General features: G+C 41.6%; 1 protein-coding gene across 1 annotated transcript in view; it reads left to right on the forward strand.

Moving 5' to 3' along the window:
* Positions 1-3,794: 3,794 nt before the first annotated feature.
* Positions 3,795-16,054, forward strand: part of GALNTL6 (polypeptide N-acetylgalactosaminyltransferase like 6) — a 437,607-nt gene continuing 425,347 nt past the window's right edge. Inside the window, exon 1 of the mRNA XM_071432077.1 lies at positions 3,795-4,809. Within this exon, the coding sequence (XP_071288178.1) occupies positions 4,672-4,809 (138 nt within the window). The 5' untranslated portion in view covers positions 3,795-4,671. The remainder of the gene's footprint in view (positions 4,810-16,054) is intronic.

The raw sequence follows: 16,054 nt of genomic DNA on the forward strand, positions 1-16,054 counted from the left end.
CTTAGTCAATAAAAAAAATGTTTTATGTATTGTTATTTATAGCCAGGGTCTATATATAAAAAAGCATTTTATTTTTTGAGGCGAATATGTTGAAATGTTTCTCTGCAGAAGATATTGAAAATAAAGGTTCTCTGTGGGAATTTCGAGGATCTTGAATTTTGAACTTTTGCAAAAAAGTACTTTTTGTTTCACATCAAATTTCCATTTCTACTATGCTAGCAGCATCATGCCTTTCTCTTGAGGTTAAAGTGAAAAGAAGACAAGTGACAGAGAATGTGAGATTCTCTGAGAGACTCTTGGATGTCTGAGGATAAAAACCAGGTGTGATAAAGCATGTCAGTCCCCTAAATACCAGAATCATCAATTGTTTGCAACTCTGTTTCAGATCATGGCTGTACTAGCAAAAGAACAGATCCATTTGCCCTTCTTGCCTTTGAGAGTGGTTTGCAATGCTTTCCCCCACTAAGCAGATGAAAAAAATCATGGGAACAGACCAGGTCATTTTACATCCTGCGTTTCCCACAGGTAAATACTATAATCAAAGAAAACTCCCGTTGCATTACCTTTATGCAGTCTTTTACACAGTAATATTACAGATGGTTAATCATCATTTTACTAGATTCACCCTCTGCTTAGAGCACATCAACCTCTGATGTTTGTAACACTGAATGTGAAGGTGGGTACTTTGTCTTTCATGTGAGGGCAGAGTTTCTCTTCTGCAATAAATGCACTGAATAGTGGATTTCCTGCATGAAGAGAATTGATTAGCCATGACCTGAGGTCCCTTTTGAGCAATTCTATACATAAAGTCTTAATCTCAGAAAATTTACCTTGGAGGACTTCAGCTTCTTGGTTTGAAATGCATGTCTAAACAGTTTCTCATGTTCATCTTGCTTTGCAGTTCTTATCCCTGCTAGGGTGTTTTACACTCTTCTGTCCTAGGTCATATCAGAAATCTTAGTGGAAGTTTTGTCTTTGGAGAACACGAAGACTGGAAATGAAAATATGTCTTCAATACACTAAATTGTGGTGCCAACATGTGAATGGTTTCAGGATGCTGCTCTTTCATTATTTATCATTTATGGCTAGAGATTTCAAACATAAATACCTGAAGGTTTGAATAAATTCCCACTGAATAAATTGTCTATTCTGCAGCTCCACTGCAAGTTCTTCTAGGGCAAGCATAAGCTATTGCTGCATGTCTTGTATATTTGCAGATTTTAACTCACACAACAGTGATGGTTTCTTTTTCCATCCTTCCTTTAAACTAGTTTAATGCTTTAAAAACTCACCACTGCCTAATAGGGCTAGGTGGCTTAAGAGTATGAGAAAAAATATTTGCTGAAAAATAGGCCTTTAATTCTTTACAAAGCAGACATGAATTTGCCAGTTGTGGCCTATGACCCTTACTACAAAATCGTTCTCAGGATTCAGGAAATTAAATTGAATTTCATCTCTTGAGAGTCAATGTCTGCATTCACTTCAACCTCCAGAGGCAGACATAACTGGCAAGCTGTGGAATTCCAGATGCAACATCTCCCAAATCTTTCCTGCCAGTAGTCCTACTTTTTCTACACAATTATTATATGATCTCATAGCAATCATTTCTATACTTAGGATGGTTTTAGCTATTATGCTTTTTTGCACTGAGTGGAAGAACATCAGGGCTGAATGTCTTCACACAAAAAGGCAGCTGAATCAAAATTTCCAATATGCTTGGTAAATTTCCTAACTCTGGATGATGAACTACAAAAATAAGGGAATTTCTGACAAGATCAATGCCCTTTGGTTTTCTGAGTACTTTAATCTTTGGATGGATTAATCTCTTTAATATAAAACCAAATTTTTAAAACTCAGTTGAACTGAATAACTTCTTGGTTAGTTGCAACAATAAAAAAGTGCAAATGTTTGCATGGCCTTTTTGGTGATCTTTTGTGACATCCTTATAGCCTGGCAGGGGTGAAAAGGTAGCAGTGATGTACATCCTTTAACAAGTCTTGCACATGAGAATCTTCAAAGCAAGACTAGTTTACTTAGGTATTTCAAATTGCCTGGAAACTACAGAGAGAGTAAAGTATCAATGGCATTCTCTTAAATGTAGGAACACACATTTCACAGAGTTCTGTGAGGAGCTAAAGTTTTTGCTAACAGTCTGGATTGCAGAATTGAACAAATTTATTAAATTTGTATATGATAGTGAAAGATAGGCTTAAATTCAAAGTGGTTTTGACAAACTGGATAAATATTTTGGAAAAAAGTTATATTCAATAGAGACAGGAGAAAATGGAGAAATATTCAACCACAGAAATATGAACAATGGATTAGGTGATCTTGAGGGAAACAAAACTGACCAGAGCTTAAATTTTTTCACTAAGTGATACTGCTGTTACAACCAAAGCTTGCATTCCATATGGAAGCATGCATGTGACACCTGCATGATTATCCATCTTTTCTTATAAACAATTACAAGATCCCAAGTAACTTATTAGCTCAAACTTTGGACTTCAAATAAGATACAAATCAGCTGAAGATAGTCCTGATGAAAGCAGGAGCTTTCAGCTCTTGAGATGTCCTGGAGTGCCTAAAGAACAGTTTCTGGAAGTGGGCTTTACCTGTGTAAAGACTGAGGGGAATACTCTGCTTGCTCTCCCTTTGGTGGCCATGTAATACTCTGAAATCACTGCAAGGGAGGTTCAGGTTGTGCATTAAGGAATAGTTTGCAATGGCAAGCCAAAACAGGTTGCCTGAGGAGGCTGGAGTGGTGCTATCGCTGGAGGACTTCAGAATGGGTTAGACAAACACTTGTCAAGAATGACACATGCATGTAGTTGATTGTGCCTTGGGGCAGAGCCACAGAGGAGCTGACCTTGCAAGGTTCCTTCCAATCCTGCTTTTTCTTACGTAAAGAGCATTATGCTGTTTCCTCCCATTCCACCTTCATCATTCAGAGTTCTCCTGTTCTGCCTTCAAGCTTTCCCTTATCTCCAGCTACTCTCCTAAAAATAACCTTTCTACTGCCTCTTTCACTATTTTATGCATATGTAGGAAATGCTTCCCAAACAAGATGGTTCTGTGGATGGACACGACTGATCCCATCCATGGAAAAGGACAGGACTATTTCTCACCATTTGCAGCTATGTACTGTGGCTACAGAAAGGAAAATCTTACTGCAGGATTAAGACCTAGACATAGAAATATTTTAGCCCCCAATAGGAACCGGGACTGTAGCTGACAGCTTTCTATATGCAGGGCAAAAAGAAAGGAAGTTAGATGTAGCTTTATTTTTCAATATTGGTTCTGAACATGTTCGCATTATGAGTCTGATACAAATTTTCCCACTGTTTGATGTGACAAAGCTGAAAGGGCAGTAGGTCCTAGTAAGCTTAACCCGAGCGTTCTCCTGTTTTGCTGAGAGGAGTTAGTTTGGGAAGACAAGGTAATTACACTACGTAGAGAAAAGCTGAGCTCAGACCAGAAGCCCAAACGGGTCCGACTGCAACACGCTGGGTACAAATCGACATCGCTTTGAACATCTCCTTCCCTCGGTGCTGCTACCCAAGTGGGGGATGACCTCAGCCCCCCGCGGTTCGGGGAAGGCTGGAGCCCCTCAGGTTGCGGCCGGGCGGGCTCCGGAAAGGCGGCGCTGCGGGGGGAGTCCGGGGAGACCCGGGCAGGTGAGCGCCCCAGCACCCCGGCAGGGAGCCGCCCGCGGGCTCTCCGCGCGGTTCCCCCCGCAATTCACGTAGCGCCGAGGAGGACGGACCGGAACGGGAATTGCCAGCCCCGTCCCCGATGCGCGGCGGCGGCAGCAGAACGAGCAGCAGCAGCAGCATCGCCCGGCTCCGGCCCGCGGGCCCCGCACCGGGCTGTCGCTCCCCGCGTCGCCCGCCGGGAGAAGGGCGCGGAGCCGGCGGAAGGCGCACCCGGGCCGGCCGGCATGAGGGGGCGCGGTGGGGCGGACCCGGCACCGCCCGTGCCCGGCCCGGCCCGCGCACGTGGTGGGGGGGGCGCGGGCCGCCCCTCCCTGCCCGCCCCCCGGCGCGGAGGGGCGCGCTGTGCCGGCACCAGCCTTCTTCTCCTGTTTTTTGGGTTGTGGCTTTTTTTGTTTTTGTTTTTTTTTTTGAAGTCTTGCTTAACAAATTGCGCGTGATGAGCTCATGATGCCGCGCCCCCCCCGCCCAGGCTGGGGCAGGCAGGGGGACGTGAGGCGGGCGGGCGCGGCCAGCGGCGGGGGCTCTGCGCGGCCGGGAGGAGGGGGAGCTCTCGGTCCCACGCTGTTTACTGGACTCGGGTTGTGAGGCTTTTCCGTCCCTTTTTTTTTCTTTTTTTTTTAATATATATATGTATATTTATTTATTTATTGCCCCTGTCCCGCTGCGTGGCGGGTTGTTTGCCGCTCTGTTCGCAGGTGGATCCATGCGCTCCCCCGAGAGCGGCTCCGCCGCCGCGCAGCGCCGCGCCGGGGCGGGGGGAGCGGCCGCCAGGTTCGGCCCCGCCGCCGCCGCTGCGGGGGGCGGCCCCGCCTGGGCTCCGGGTGGGCAGGCGTGAGGCGGGCGAAGTTTCTGCGCGGCGCCGGGCCCCTCCGAGGGACTGCGGGCAGGGAAGAGCCTGGCCCCGCGGTGCTGGGGGAGCTGACACCGCCGCCGCCAGCAGAGCAGCCCGGCTTTGGCCATGAAGAGGAAACAGAAGAGGTTTCTGCAAATGACGCTGCTCTTCACCGCGGCTCTGATTTTCCTGCCTGACATCGGCCTCTGGTCTCTGTACAAGGAGAAGCACCTGGTGAAGCCGCCCGAAGCCGGCGAGCCGCAGGTAGGTGCGGCGCCGCCCGGGAGCGCAGCCCCGCGGCGGGGCAGGGTAGGGCAGGGCGGCAGCCGCCCCTCGGGGCACGGCCCCAGTCTCGCCCCTGCGGGGCTGCGGGGGCCCGGCCGGGGGCGCGGAGCGGCAGCAGCAGCAGCACGTGTGCCTGTCCGACCGCCGCGCCGGAGAGAAAGTTGTGAGAGCAGCTGAGTGTGCCGGCTGGGCTTCCCCGGCGAGGGCGAGGGGTGAGCCGGCACGGAGGCTGCCTCTGAAATTAGGAGGACGTGGGATTTTGTGCGTTGGTGAGCTGAGTGTGATGCTGGGCTCTAATTTTCATTACAAGAAGTGGAGGTTTTAGTGCAACTTTTTGTTTGCCTGCCTCTCTGCAATACTTCTCGAACTGGTGTGTGGCTATAGGTCCACTGAAATTGATGAGATCCATGTAGATGTCTTAGCACCGAGATTTTTTGTTTCCTCTTCTGTTGTAAATTCGACAGAAGTGACTGGTGGATTTTTTTTTCTCTTCTGAATATTACTATTGTGGCCTGATGCTGCAACGCTGTGTTTAACTGCTTGTCAGACTGATGTCACAAAGAACTTCCAAATATTTTCAGTTTACAGTTTTCTCGATCACTGTTATTAATAAGAGCAGTTGACATAAGCTGTTTTTTGCTCGAGTTATTCTTCAGCTTGATGGGTTTATGTATGGCTCATAAATCCCAGTATGACCTGCATTAAGTGAAGTTTAGTTTTAAGGAGTTGTTGTAATGCACTTCTTTATAACCCTGCCTTTACCAAAGCTTGTGTTTGTTCTGTTCAACAGTACAATGCTCCTACACTGTAATTGTCAGTGTAATTTAAATATAACATGAATGTTTCATAGATCATTGGTAAGAAATTATGGGATTGTATAATGTTTTAGCTTGTTTACCACTTACATAGCCTTCACATTAGAGTGTATTAGATGGCATCATATATCATTTTAGTGTATTAGTAGCCTTCATTTCAAGGGTCATCACCCATGTACGGTCAGTGGCTTCAACTGAACAATAACATATTTGATTCTTTGTTAATAAGGGTATCCATTACAGAAGTTAGTCCTCCAAAGTGTCGTAACTTTGGTTAATGAAATATGCTGAATATTACTAGAGGAGGAAGTTAAGGATAGATTCTTAATTCAGAGCTTGCTTCATGTTTCCATGGGTTTTAAAATGCAATAGGTGTCAGGTGCTAAAATTTAGTTGGAAGTAATTTCTGCTGAAAGAAAATTATGCATGATCATAAGTGTCTGTCATTAGTTTACAAGGTGCACACTGCAGTCTTTGCAGCTTCTAATTTACTTTGTGACTTAGGAAAGCTGAGGTCTTCAATGCAAGTAATGATTTCCATGTGTGCTGCATGGCTCTTTAGGACGCACATGCCTTGAAGAAATTTCTAATGTTCAAGAGTGCTCTCCAAGTAGAACATGATTTGATAACAGTGAAAGGGACGATTTATTAAAAAAAAGGCACTGGATAAAGTGGTGTAAGACATGGATGCTAAGCATATGTAAAGGACTAGTGAGGCTTTCTAATGAGACCCCCAAAAATTTTTTCATTCTAAGTTTTCTGCAAAGGTCTTTTTGCTACCTTCCTTTTTTCTCCCCCCCCTTTCTTCTCCCCTTCCCTTTTCTCCCAGTCTGAATACTAATTGAACAGTAATGGGACTGTTTAATGGAAAAACAATAAAAATGAGCAGTGAAACTTTGAACCTTACAGCTGACTCTAATGTAATTCTGTTATTATGCTAAGTATTGAAATCATGTTGGCAATGTCATTACCCAGTGAGGATGGAAGGTTGAAGTACAGACAAGTAATGCAATTAGGTTACTTATGTCTTTTGATGTGTACATTATAACCCAAAATACTTACAAGGAACAGGTATTGAAATACAAGTTTGAGTTCAACTCCCTGAAATATAAAGAAAATTTTAAGACATCTTTGCAACTACCCCTAAAAATGAGGGTAGTTTCTTTCATGCTAGGAAAGACTGCATTAGAAATAGTATCCTAGTAGAAATGTAACTTCTTTTTCCCTATTAGGTTAGTAGCAGGTACAAGAATTTAAACACTCAGCACAGTTATTCTTTGCCCTTGAGGTATTCAATTTCTTGAGACTTTGTGTGACTTAACACAAGTTTAGAGGTCAGTCCTACTGAAACTGCAGCAGACTTTTCTTATATATTCTAAGATCGTGTTAGGTTACAAAGGTACATGTGTAGAGTCAGCACATCATGCTAGTGATGTGCAGTTGGACTGCTGTGGTGTGTCCTGACCATGGGAGAGATGCAGAGCTGTCTGTGACTTCAATAATTTAGTTACAGGCTGAACTGGTTTTGCCTTCGTGAGTAAATTGAGTGTCTAGTTGGTATTCTGACCTTGACAGTAGTGTTTATAAATGTGCTATCTTATTTTAAGAACAATTCATGTTAGAGATCATCAGGTGGTTTTGAGGAGACGGCATGGTGAAATGATGTTTTGACTACTTATAAATTAAGGTTTCCCATTCATTGCTGAAACAAACATCCCCAGCCTTCCCTGTGAATGAGGGCTTTGTCAGCCTCTCCCACCACCTCAGCTGCTTGCCGTAGCACCAGAGTGAAGGAGGGATGGAAGTCTGATGGAGCAGGTATTGATATCCTGACAGCAGTAAGCAGAGAAGCTGTTCAAAAGCAGTCCACAAGGCAAAAATAGTCTGTTTCTATCAATGGTAGAACAGTGTCCCCTGGGGACTGTGTCATTTCCCAAGCCTAGAAGAGGCACTTGAGTTCTTTACAGCTCTCTAGAAATTCTAAACTAAGAATTCCAGCAAACTAATTTGACTTTTTTTTTGTGAAAATAGTGCTGCAATAAGTTACATAAGATTTTTTTTGTTGTTCTGCAAATTCTGTTTCTGAGTAGAGGAGCTCTTCCTTAGGAAAAATTGAAAAATGAGAAGATGATACAGCTGTGATTTCAGACAACATTCATGATTTTGATCATTACAAAATTGAGCTTTACATTAATTCTATAAACATAATTAATCTCTATAAACCTTTGTTTCTATGAAACTTTTTAAAGCTATCATGTTTTCACTTGAGAACTTGATAGGCTTGATTTTTGTATTTTGGTTATTGTTATTTACTTCTGGTTTATCATATTATTTAAAGTGGAGCTTCAAGGATAAATGTACATTTAAAGGTTCTGAGTTATGTGGTGCAACAAGATTTCCGTAAAATACAGATTGACATAAATGGTAGACTCAAGGGAAAAAAAAATATAGTTTATTTCTAGTTTAATCTTTCTAAGACTGCCTTTCTTGCTATACTGTGGGAATAAGGGAAATAGAATAGGGTATTTCTGTTGCCTTTTTTAAAAATAAGTCTTAGAAATTCCTTAAAACATTATGGTGTCCTTGAGGTTTGATTACAGTTTTTGCAGTTAGTTTAACTTTGGAGGGGGGGAGTTTGTTTGTTTTTGTTTTGTCATTGGGATATTATGTATGTGATGTAAGTATCTTGTCTGATCTTTCTATAAAATTCCAAGATCAGGTGTATGGATACCAAGTTATACTGGTAAAACTTGTAGCTTCAGTTTTGTTTTCTATGGAGGAAAAGTAGCAATTTAAATGGAACCGGTAGGATGTAATCCTGTTATCTCATCCCATCTAAAGCTAGTGCTACTTTGTTTGGCTACAGTAAGGTTTTAACCTTGTCTGTTCATACATTGTCAGTATCTGAAGCATAACTTTGTGTAAAAGTACCAAATTTCTTGCAGCAGTTTTCCAGTGTCTGTTATGTAGGTATTGTGACACGTTTCTTTCTGTCCCCTCTGCATGGGAGGCCAGTGTGGGTGATGACTGAAAGGAGGGCACTCTGGTGAAGTAACCCCTAGTATATTTCAACTTCATTTTCTAATTTTTTTTCATTTGTCACATCCCTGCTTCCTGTGTCAAACCTCCTCGCTTATAATTGAATTGAACAGCAGCATCTCTTAGTCACAGATGCTCTGTAGTACTTACAGGTGTCTTACTGAAATGCTTTATGATGTGTAAAGTAAGGAAAGAAGGTAGATTTCTGGCTTTGTTTCACATATGCTCTGGTATTTTTTTTTATTTTCGTGCAAGCATGGTGTCCAGAACAAAGAGCAAAAGCTGTGCTATGAGGGGGGGAACGTTATTCCATGGGATAGTCACGGAGCTCTCTTGCCATTGTCCTGTGGAGCCTGTGCTGGTTAGCCCCAATATTATACTTTTCTCATGGGATAGTGAGTTATGGATTTAAATGAACTCCTTAGGATAAGGGGAACTTAGTCCTTACAAATCCTAGGCCTCTATTGTAGTTGGCAAACAGGCACAAAATTGACTTGCTAAGCCTGGTGGTTATGAAAGTAGTAACTGTCTTCTGAATCCAAAAAGCAACTTCAGCCTGAATTCTGTCTTGCAAACAGTCATTAGTTTCTGAAGTCTGTGAGAGAAGTGAAAATATAAATTTACCCCAGAATGCAGTGTTTCCTACTGTTTAGCACACAGGTTTTGATAATCATAAATTTTCCAGGACAGTTAACCCTGTCAACTCACTATTGATGCCAGCAAAGTACAAAGCTTGGGTTGGTGAATTCTGTTTCTGGTGCATAAAAGCAGCATCTTGACAGCACAAGTTTCTTTCTCCCCCCAACCCCCACAAATTTTTTTCCCGTGCTTTTCTGGTTGATCTCAACAGCTGCAAAATCTTGTACAAAATATGGTTTGGTAAGGACATAAATATACACCTATCTTCTATTATTACACTCTTAGGACACTGTCAGTTACTTCTGTATTTAGTTCCACTGTCTCAATTATTTACCTTTGCTTTCACCACAAACTTATGAGGCAGGAGAGTTTTGTTTCTCTTTAGCAGAGGAGTAAATAAAGTATAGAGTGACAAACAGGCTCAAGTCCACAAAAGTAGCTGCTTGACTGCTGCTGATGTTTATTTCTGCTATTTTTGGAGAATACCTGTCAGACCATAAAAAATACTGATAATATGAAGCCTCAGTTTCTCTGGTCAGTTTTTGTTCATGTGCTGTTCCAAGCTAGCCATTGTTTCTCTCCTCAGAGCAGTAGCTGGACCTGTTGTCTTCAATACTCTTTTTTTTTTTTTCTAATTTATTAATGGTCCTGCTAATTGCTCCGCTGATTGCTGTGCTGCTGTGCCAGCTCCAAGAGTCCTTGTACCTGGTGTGACAAAACAGAGTTTAGTGCCTTAAACTGCAGAGCATTGGCAACCTGAGTTTGCCTTTTAGGTGCTTTAAGTCACACAATTAACACTTATGTAATTCAGTTCTTTTACCTAAATTGTTCATGTATAATTTCATTCCCTTGTATATATTGGAGCCTATTGAGGAAAATATAATTTGAGTTCTAAAACCTTTGTTACTTTACTGCCAAAAATAGTATTGTGTCTTAAAACAGTATGCTTCTGTTGTATTCAGTATACCAGAGGGAGCCCTCCTGTGGTTAATTTAATACCTATCAATTTTCAGGAGTGTTACTAAATAGAGTGTATCTTACAGGATAAAATAGACTGGTTTGGATATTTAATTTTCTTTCTATTTAACTCAGCATTTTTAATGCATTTCAGCTAATTTATTGTGCATAGTCATTTTGGCTTAATCCAAATCAAAACATAAGATCAAGAAACCTCAGTGCATGCCGACTCTTGGACTTGTAGAAAGGCTGCTGTGACAAAGGGGATTCCATGGCTGTATTGAAGCAATGGGGTACAAAATTGCTCAGTTATGAGGGGGGATACCCAAGCTATGTTTTGTCCTCCCTCTGGGATGAGATGCTCAGTTCTTTCTTAAACTTCCTCATCTCCCTGTGTAGGCAATTTCTCTTGTGTCTGGCTGTGAAGGATTGCAGTGGAACTATAGGTGGGTCCTGGTCAGGAGCCAGACTGCGCTGTGTGTGCTGTGTGTGTAGGCAGGTGTCTGTTCACACATAGAAGAAAGAACAATTCAGCTTTTCTCTTGTTTTTAATGCTCAGACAGGTAACTTATGGTCTTTGTTTATCAATATGCTGATGCACACATTTATAGCAATTGACTGCAGCAAAACTGTGTGTGTACTGACTGCTTTGATGGATTTGGGCCAGGAGCAGACATCTCAGCTACTTTAAATTAGTCTGGAAAAAATTAATTCAAAGATCAACAAGTTAAATGCAATGCAACTCAGGAATCCCAAACTAAAAGTTCTGCCTGTATTGTAAATGTTCCTCATGGTCAAAAGACCAAATTGTGCTGACTGAAAGCAGTCCCATTCTTTTAATGTTTTTTTTTTTTTTTTATGTGAAAAGGCTTCATTAGGAGATGGCAACCTCTGAGCCTTCCTTCTGAGAATTCCAGTGTGTCATGTTTTAACTTTGGCAGGCAAGTAAGCACCACACCACTGTGCTCCCACTCCCATCTCAGTGGGATGGAGGAGAGTATCCAAAGGGTAAAAGTGAGAAAACTCGTGGGTTGAGGTAAAGACAGTTTAATAGGTAAAGCAAAAACCCCACATGCAAGCAAAAAACACAGAATCAATTCACCATTTCCCCTGGGCAGGCAGGTGTTCAGCCTTCTCCAGGAAAGTTGGGCTCCATTGTGCATAACGTTTACTTGACAATACAAATGCCATACTGACTCCTGTTGTCACCCCTTCCTTCAGTTTTATTGTGACTCTGATGCCATATGGTATAGCATATCCCATAGCTTAGTTGTTTTCAGCTGTATCTTCTCCCAGCTTCCTGTTCAGCACCAGCCTCCTCACTGTCAGGGCAGTTTAAGAAGCAGAAAAACACCAATGCTGTGTAAGCCCTGCTCAGCACCAACAAAAACATCCCTGTGGTATCAGCACTGTTTCCAGCACAAATCCAAAATACAGCCCCCGACCAGCGGCTGTGAGGAAAACTAATTTTATGCCATCTGCAATCAGCATGTAATGTAAATGTGTTTTTGAGGTCAAGCTCTGTAATGGTTCATTGATTTCAATCTGATTTTGACAATTGTCACATTTGGAAGGGTTTCACTGTCATATTCTTGTCTGGGTAGTCTTATTCAAGACATGTCTTCAACATAGAAACCCTTTCCTTGTTCTTTTTAAGAAACACCATGGGAGAGACCTGCTTGTGATTGTTTGCTCAAGAGGTAAAGAAGAGGAAGAAAATCTTTGGCAGGGATTTTGCAGGATTTCATGCTTATTTTTCAAATTCTTTACCTTCATTTCCATGATTTTCACACATTTTTCTGTGACATGGCTCCAAGTCTATGCAAACAGCCAGTGATCCAAGTCAGCTATTTAGTCACCAAACTAATAACAAAGAGAATTGCAGGAACAAAAATGATGAAGTGTATGTCCAGCTAACATAGAAATATCTAGGCCACAATATCCCACTCTCTTCTGGATGCTTGTACTCCACAGGGCCAGAGCTGTCGAGTTTCTGTTCAAGGTCATATTTCACAGGGACAGCGTTTCCTTATGCTGTCATTTTAAGATCTCTTGGGAGATGTTATTGAAGGAATTTCCTATTATATCTTTCTCTGGTCGAATCCTGTTTATTGAACACCTCTGCCCTTAGGAAGCAATCACTAGCTGAAATATGAGGCTTTCTTGTCACATGTGGATTTAACAGATAACTACAGCATCCATTTCCACACCAGCACCTCCAGCTGTTGGTTACCTTCCCATGCCAGAAATTTTCAGCCAAATCCCTGATGACAGTACACAATGGTATTTGACAGATGCTTCATTGGATCATCTGAAACCACTTCAGAACAGTATAAGCCTAACTGCCAGACTTTTCTCTGAAGAAGCTGAAGAATATTTTTGTGTTGTCTTCAGAGACATGTGAACAGTCACCCCTATGAGAACTGTAGCAACAAGAAGTTTGGAGATTGGTGCCTCTGGCAGTGCCATGAATGTGCAGTGCCAAGAAACTTGTCATGTTTGTTTCAACTGAGATAGCACATCCAGTGCAGTTTCCTGTGAGTTGACGGTTGTTGGTTTTTTTGTTTGTTTCTTTGTAATGTGAAATTTACAGTGCAAACTGGATATAGTAGACTAGAAAATCTGGCCTGTATGACTTAAATGTTTAATTGATCAGTGATAAACCATTGATTCTGCCTAAGAAGCAGTGGCAATTGAACAGTTTTCTTCTCTGCTGCACAGTGGTTTATGACAGCATGCGATACTGCTAAGAGATTTGGCTAGGCAGTGTAATTATCTTAACTAAAATTTTGTCAGGACACCAGTATTAGTACAAGGTGCTTTAGAAAATGGATTGCTCACTGAAGTGTGTAAGTGTAGATTTATCAGACTAACTTAAGGAGCTCATTTGCCTAAAGAAGCACAATTTTTCATACTTGTATTTAGAATAACAGATGTGTTTATTTATAAAATTTTAGCCTGTTTACTTATTTTTGCTCTCTGTAAATAGTTTTCTATTACTTAAATACTAGGAGAAGGCAGGCAAATATTTAGGACAGGTAAGAACATTTCATAGCAGTCTATGACAAGTTCCATTTATGGATGAAGATGGCAAAGAGGAAGGAAGGACTCCTTATGTCTCTGTTCAGAGCCAATGCCTGGGAAATACAGGCCCTGCAGTGTTAACGGCTTCTCTACTGTGAGATTAAGTATTTTATCCCATATGTTTTTGCCTCACTGTTATTGAAATCTCCCAATTTTGCATTAGATAAAACAATTTTATGTCACAGGCAGTTTGTCTTTCTGTTTTGTCATCCAGTCCCTGGGCTAAAATTTGCAGTTGTAATGTAACTTTTGGGTGAAGTTTGTGTAACTTTGCTGAAACTTTTTGATTGTGTCCAAGGGAGCAAGGTCAAAGAGTGCACATGGGCTGGAGGTGTTTGTGATGTTCGCCCCCACAGGAGATAGCTCCAGCAGATACAGGCAACTGAAATACCCTCTGTGCAGATTAACTTCATTCACCCCGGCAAAACTTCACTTGTCCCTGGCACAGCCTGCACAGGTGCAGCAGGTAGTTAGCCAGACATAATTACTGGATAACTTGACGAGAGACTATAAATTGCACCAAATCTAGTGCTGATGCCCCATCCTTCAGTGGTTCTCCAGTTCTGAATCATCTGTCTTGAACAGAATTCATACATCTTTAATCCAGTAGTTGACTTTTTTAATAAGAGAGCACAATGCCTAATGTGATTTTTCAGCTCTTATTTTCAACATAGCAGCACACTTCCATCTCTTTCTGCTTTTTCTCTTTTTTATTTGCTTTTTCTTGGGGGGAAGCCCTCCACATTTCAGATTATTTAATGTTTTTGATATCCCACTTAGTTCCTGGGTGAATTACTGTATTGGCCTGAGTTGTGTAAATTTTTTAGATTGCTTTTTCTGTAGAGCAGTAGTTTCACATTAGCATGGAGAATGCACTTAAAAGACACATTAATGCCATTCAACAAGCAGTATATTTATATTTTTCTCAGACTCTGATAAATGACTACATTTTGAGTTGCATTTGTTATGGGTGCAAAATGAATGACAGACTTGAATGGATGCTGTTTTTGCAAAATTGCTCAATATAAACTAAAGTGACATTCAAATTGCTGATCAAATTTTACAATTATGACACCAGTATAAAAATGTAAATTCAGAACTTTTATGACATTGAGCAACAAATTCTCCTCTAAAGTTACAGAATCATTAAGGACACAACACAGATGAGAATAAAAAATACTTGTGATGGCTTCAAAAATTAGCAGGGATAAAAGTTACATACGAAAGTCTCACAGTGAAATATTTCTGCAGTATATGTGACCTGTGTTTCACATCAGATTAAATCTTTTCCAGCATCCTTGGGCATCCTTGGCATAATTTCCAATAATGGTGAAGCAGTGGAAACTTCTCTAAGCACACAGAGATGTTCCTCCATGGAGGTCATATTTTATGTTGAGTGATATTGTTTGAACTATGTTGAGAGGAGTGTGGTTTTATATCTTTATCTTCCCTAAAGTAATCAATTTCAGAAATACAAGAACAATGTAAGTGCAGCTAGAACAGATATATAAGCCTATGCTTTGCTAACATGAAAGTGAAGTTGTGTTCACCTCCACCAACTGCTTATACTAATGGATTTTGAAATCTGCCATTTTTAGCAATGTAGACAGACGTGCCGTGTGATCAGAAGGGGCTTCAGAGGACAGGAAACTTACAGAATTCCATCAGGAAAAGCAGGAAAGCTGCAGAGGGATGGGAAATAAATTTGACTAGAAATAAGGTCCATTACCTTCTGTCATCTTCCCCATCTTCCCTGTCTTCTTCCTCCCTCAAGAGAGTGTGCACCAAGAGCAGTAAAGATGCTGAGATGTTTAAACCCTTTTCACACAAAATGTTGAGAGAAACCATTTGACAAAATGTTGTTATTAATGTGCGACTTTCTGTTTCATTTTAGTTGTTGTAAAACTGAGGTGGTTTCTAAGTGCTGTAGTGCATGTGCAGACCCCACAATTGTGCAGTCGCTGAAGAGAAAGGTGTTTTCTTTGAAGCAACTTCAGTATGAACATGTGAGAGACATTTTTCTTCAGATGCCGAAGACTCACAACAGATGTCTCCTTCAGAAGCAATGAAGAAAAAATGCATTTTATATTGGGAACAAGGAAATGGAGATGGCATCATGCTAAGCAGCAACCTGCTTCTGCATCTGGAATGGATGTGAATGACAAATGAACACAGGACATTCTGCTGGTTTCAGATGAGGCAATTTAGAGTAATTTTCTTCATAATTTCTGGTATGGGGCTGTGTTTTGGTTTTGTGCTGAACACAGGGTTGATAATATAGAGATGTTTTAGTTGTTGCTGAGCAGAGGTTGCACAGAGCCAAGGCCTTTTCTGCTTTTCATAGTGCCACGGTGGGGAGGAAGGTGGAGGTTCATGGGAGCTTGAGAGGAGACACAGCTGGGATGGGTGACCCGGGGATATTCCAGACCATCTGGCATCGTGCTCAGTATATAAAGTGGAGGGAAGAAAGAAAAAGAGGAGCAACATTTGAAGTGAAGGTGTTTGTCTTTCCAGGTAACCATTAAATATGATAGGGCCCTCCTCTCCTGGAGATGGCTAAGCACCTGCCTGCCCATGGGAAGCAGTGAATTAATTCCTTGTTTTGCTTTGCTTGTGTTCATGACTTTTTTGTTCTCTATGAACTGTCTTTATCTCAACCCATGAGTTCTCTGTTTTTTATCCTTCCAAGT

Source organism: Agelaius tricolor, unplaced genomic scaffold (assembly GCF_023055355.1).
Source record: "Agelaius tricolor isolate 1412-34295 unplaced genomic scaffold, bAgeTri1.0.p SCAF_8, whole genome shotgun sequence".
In the NCBI taxonomy this organism is placed as follows: Eukaryota; Metazoa; Chordata; class Aves; order Passeriformes; family Icteridae; genus Agelaius; species Agelaius tricolor.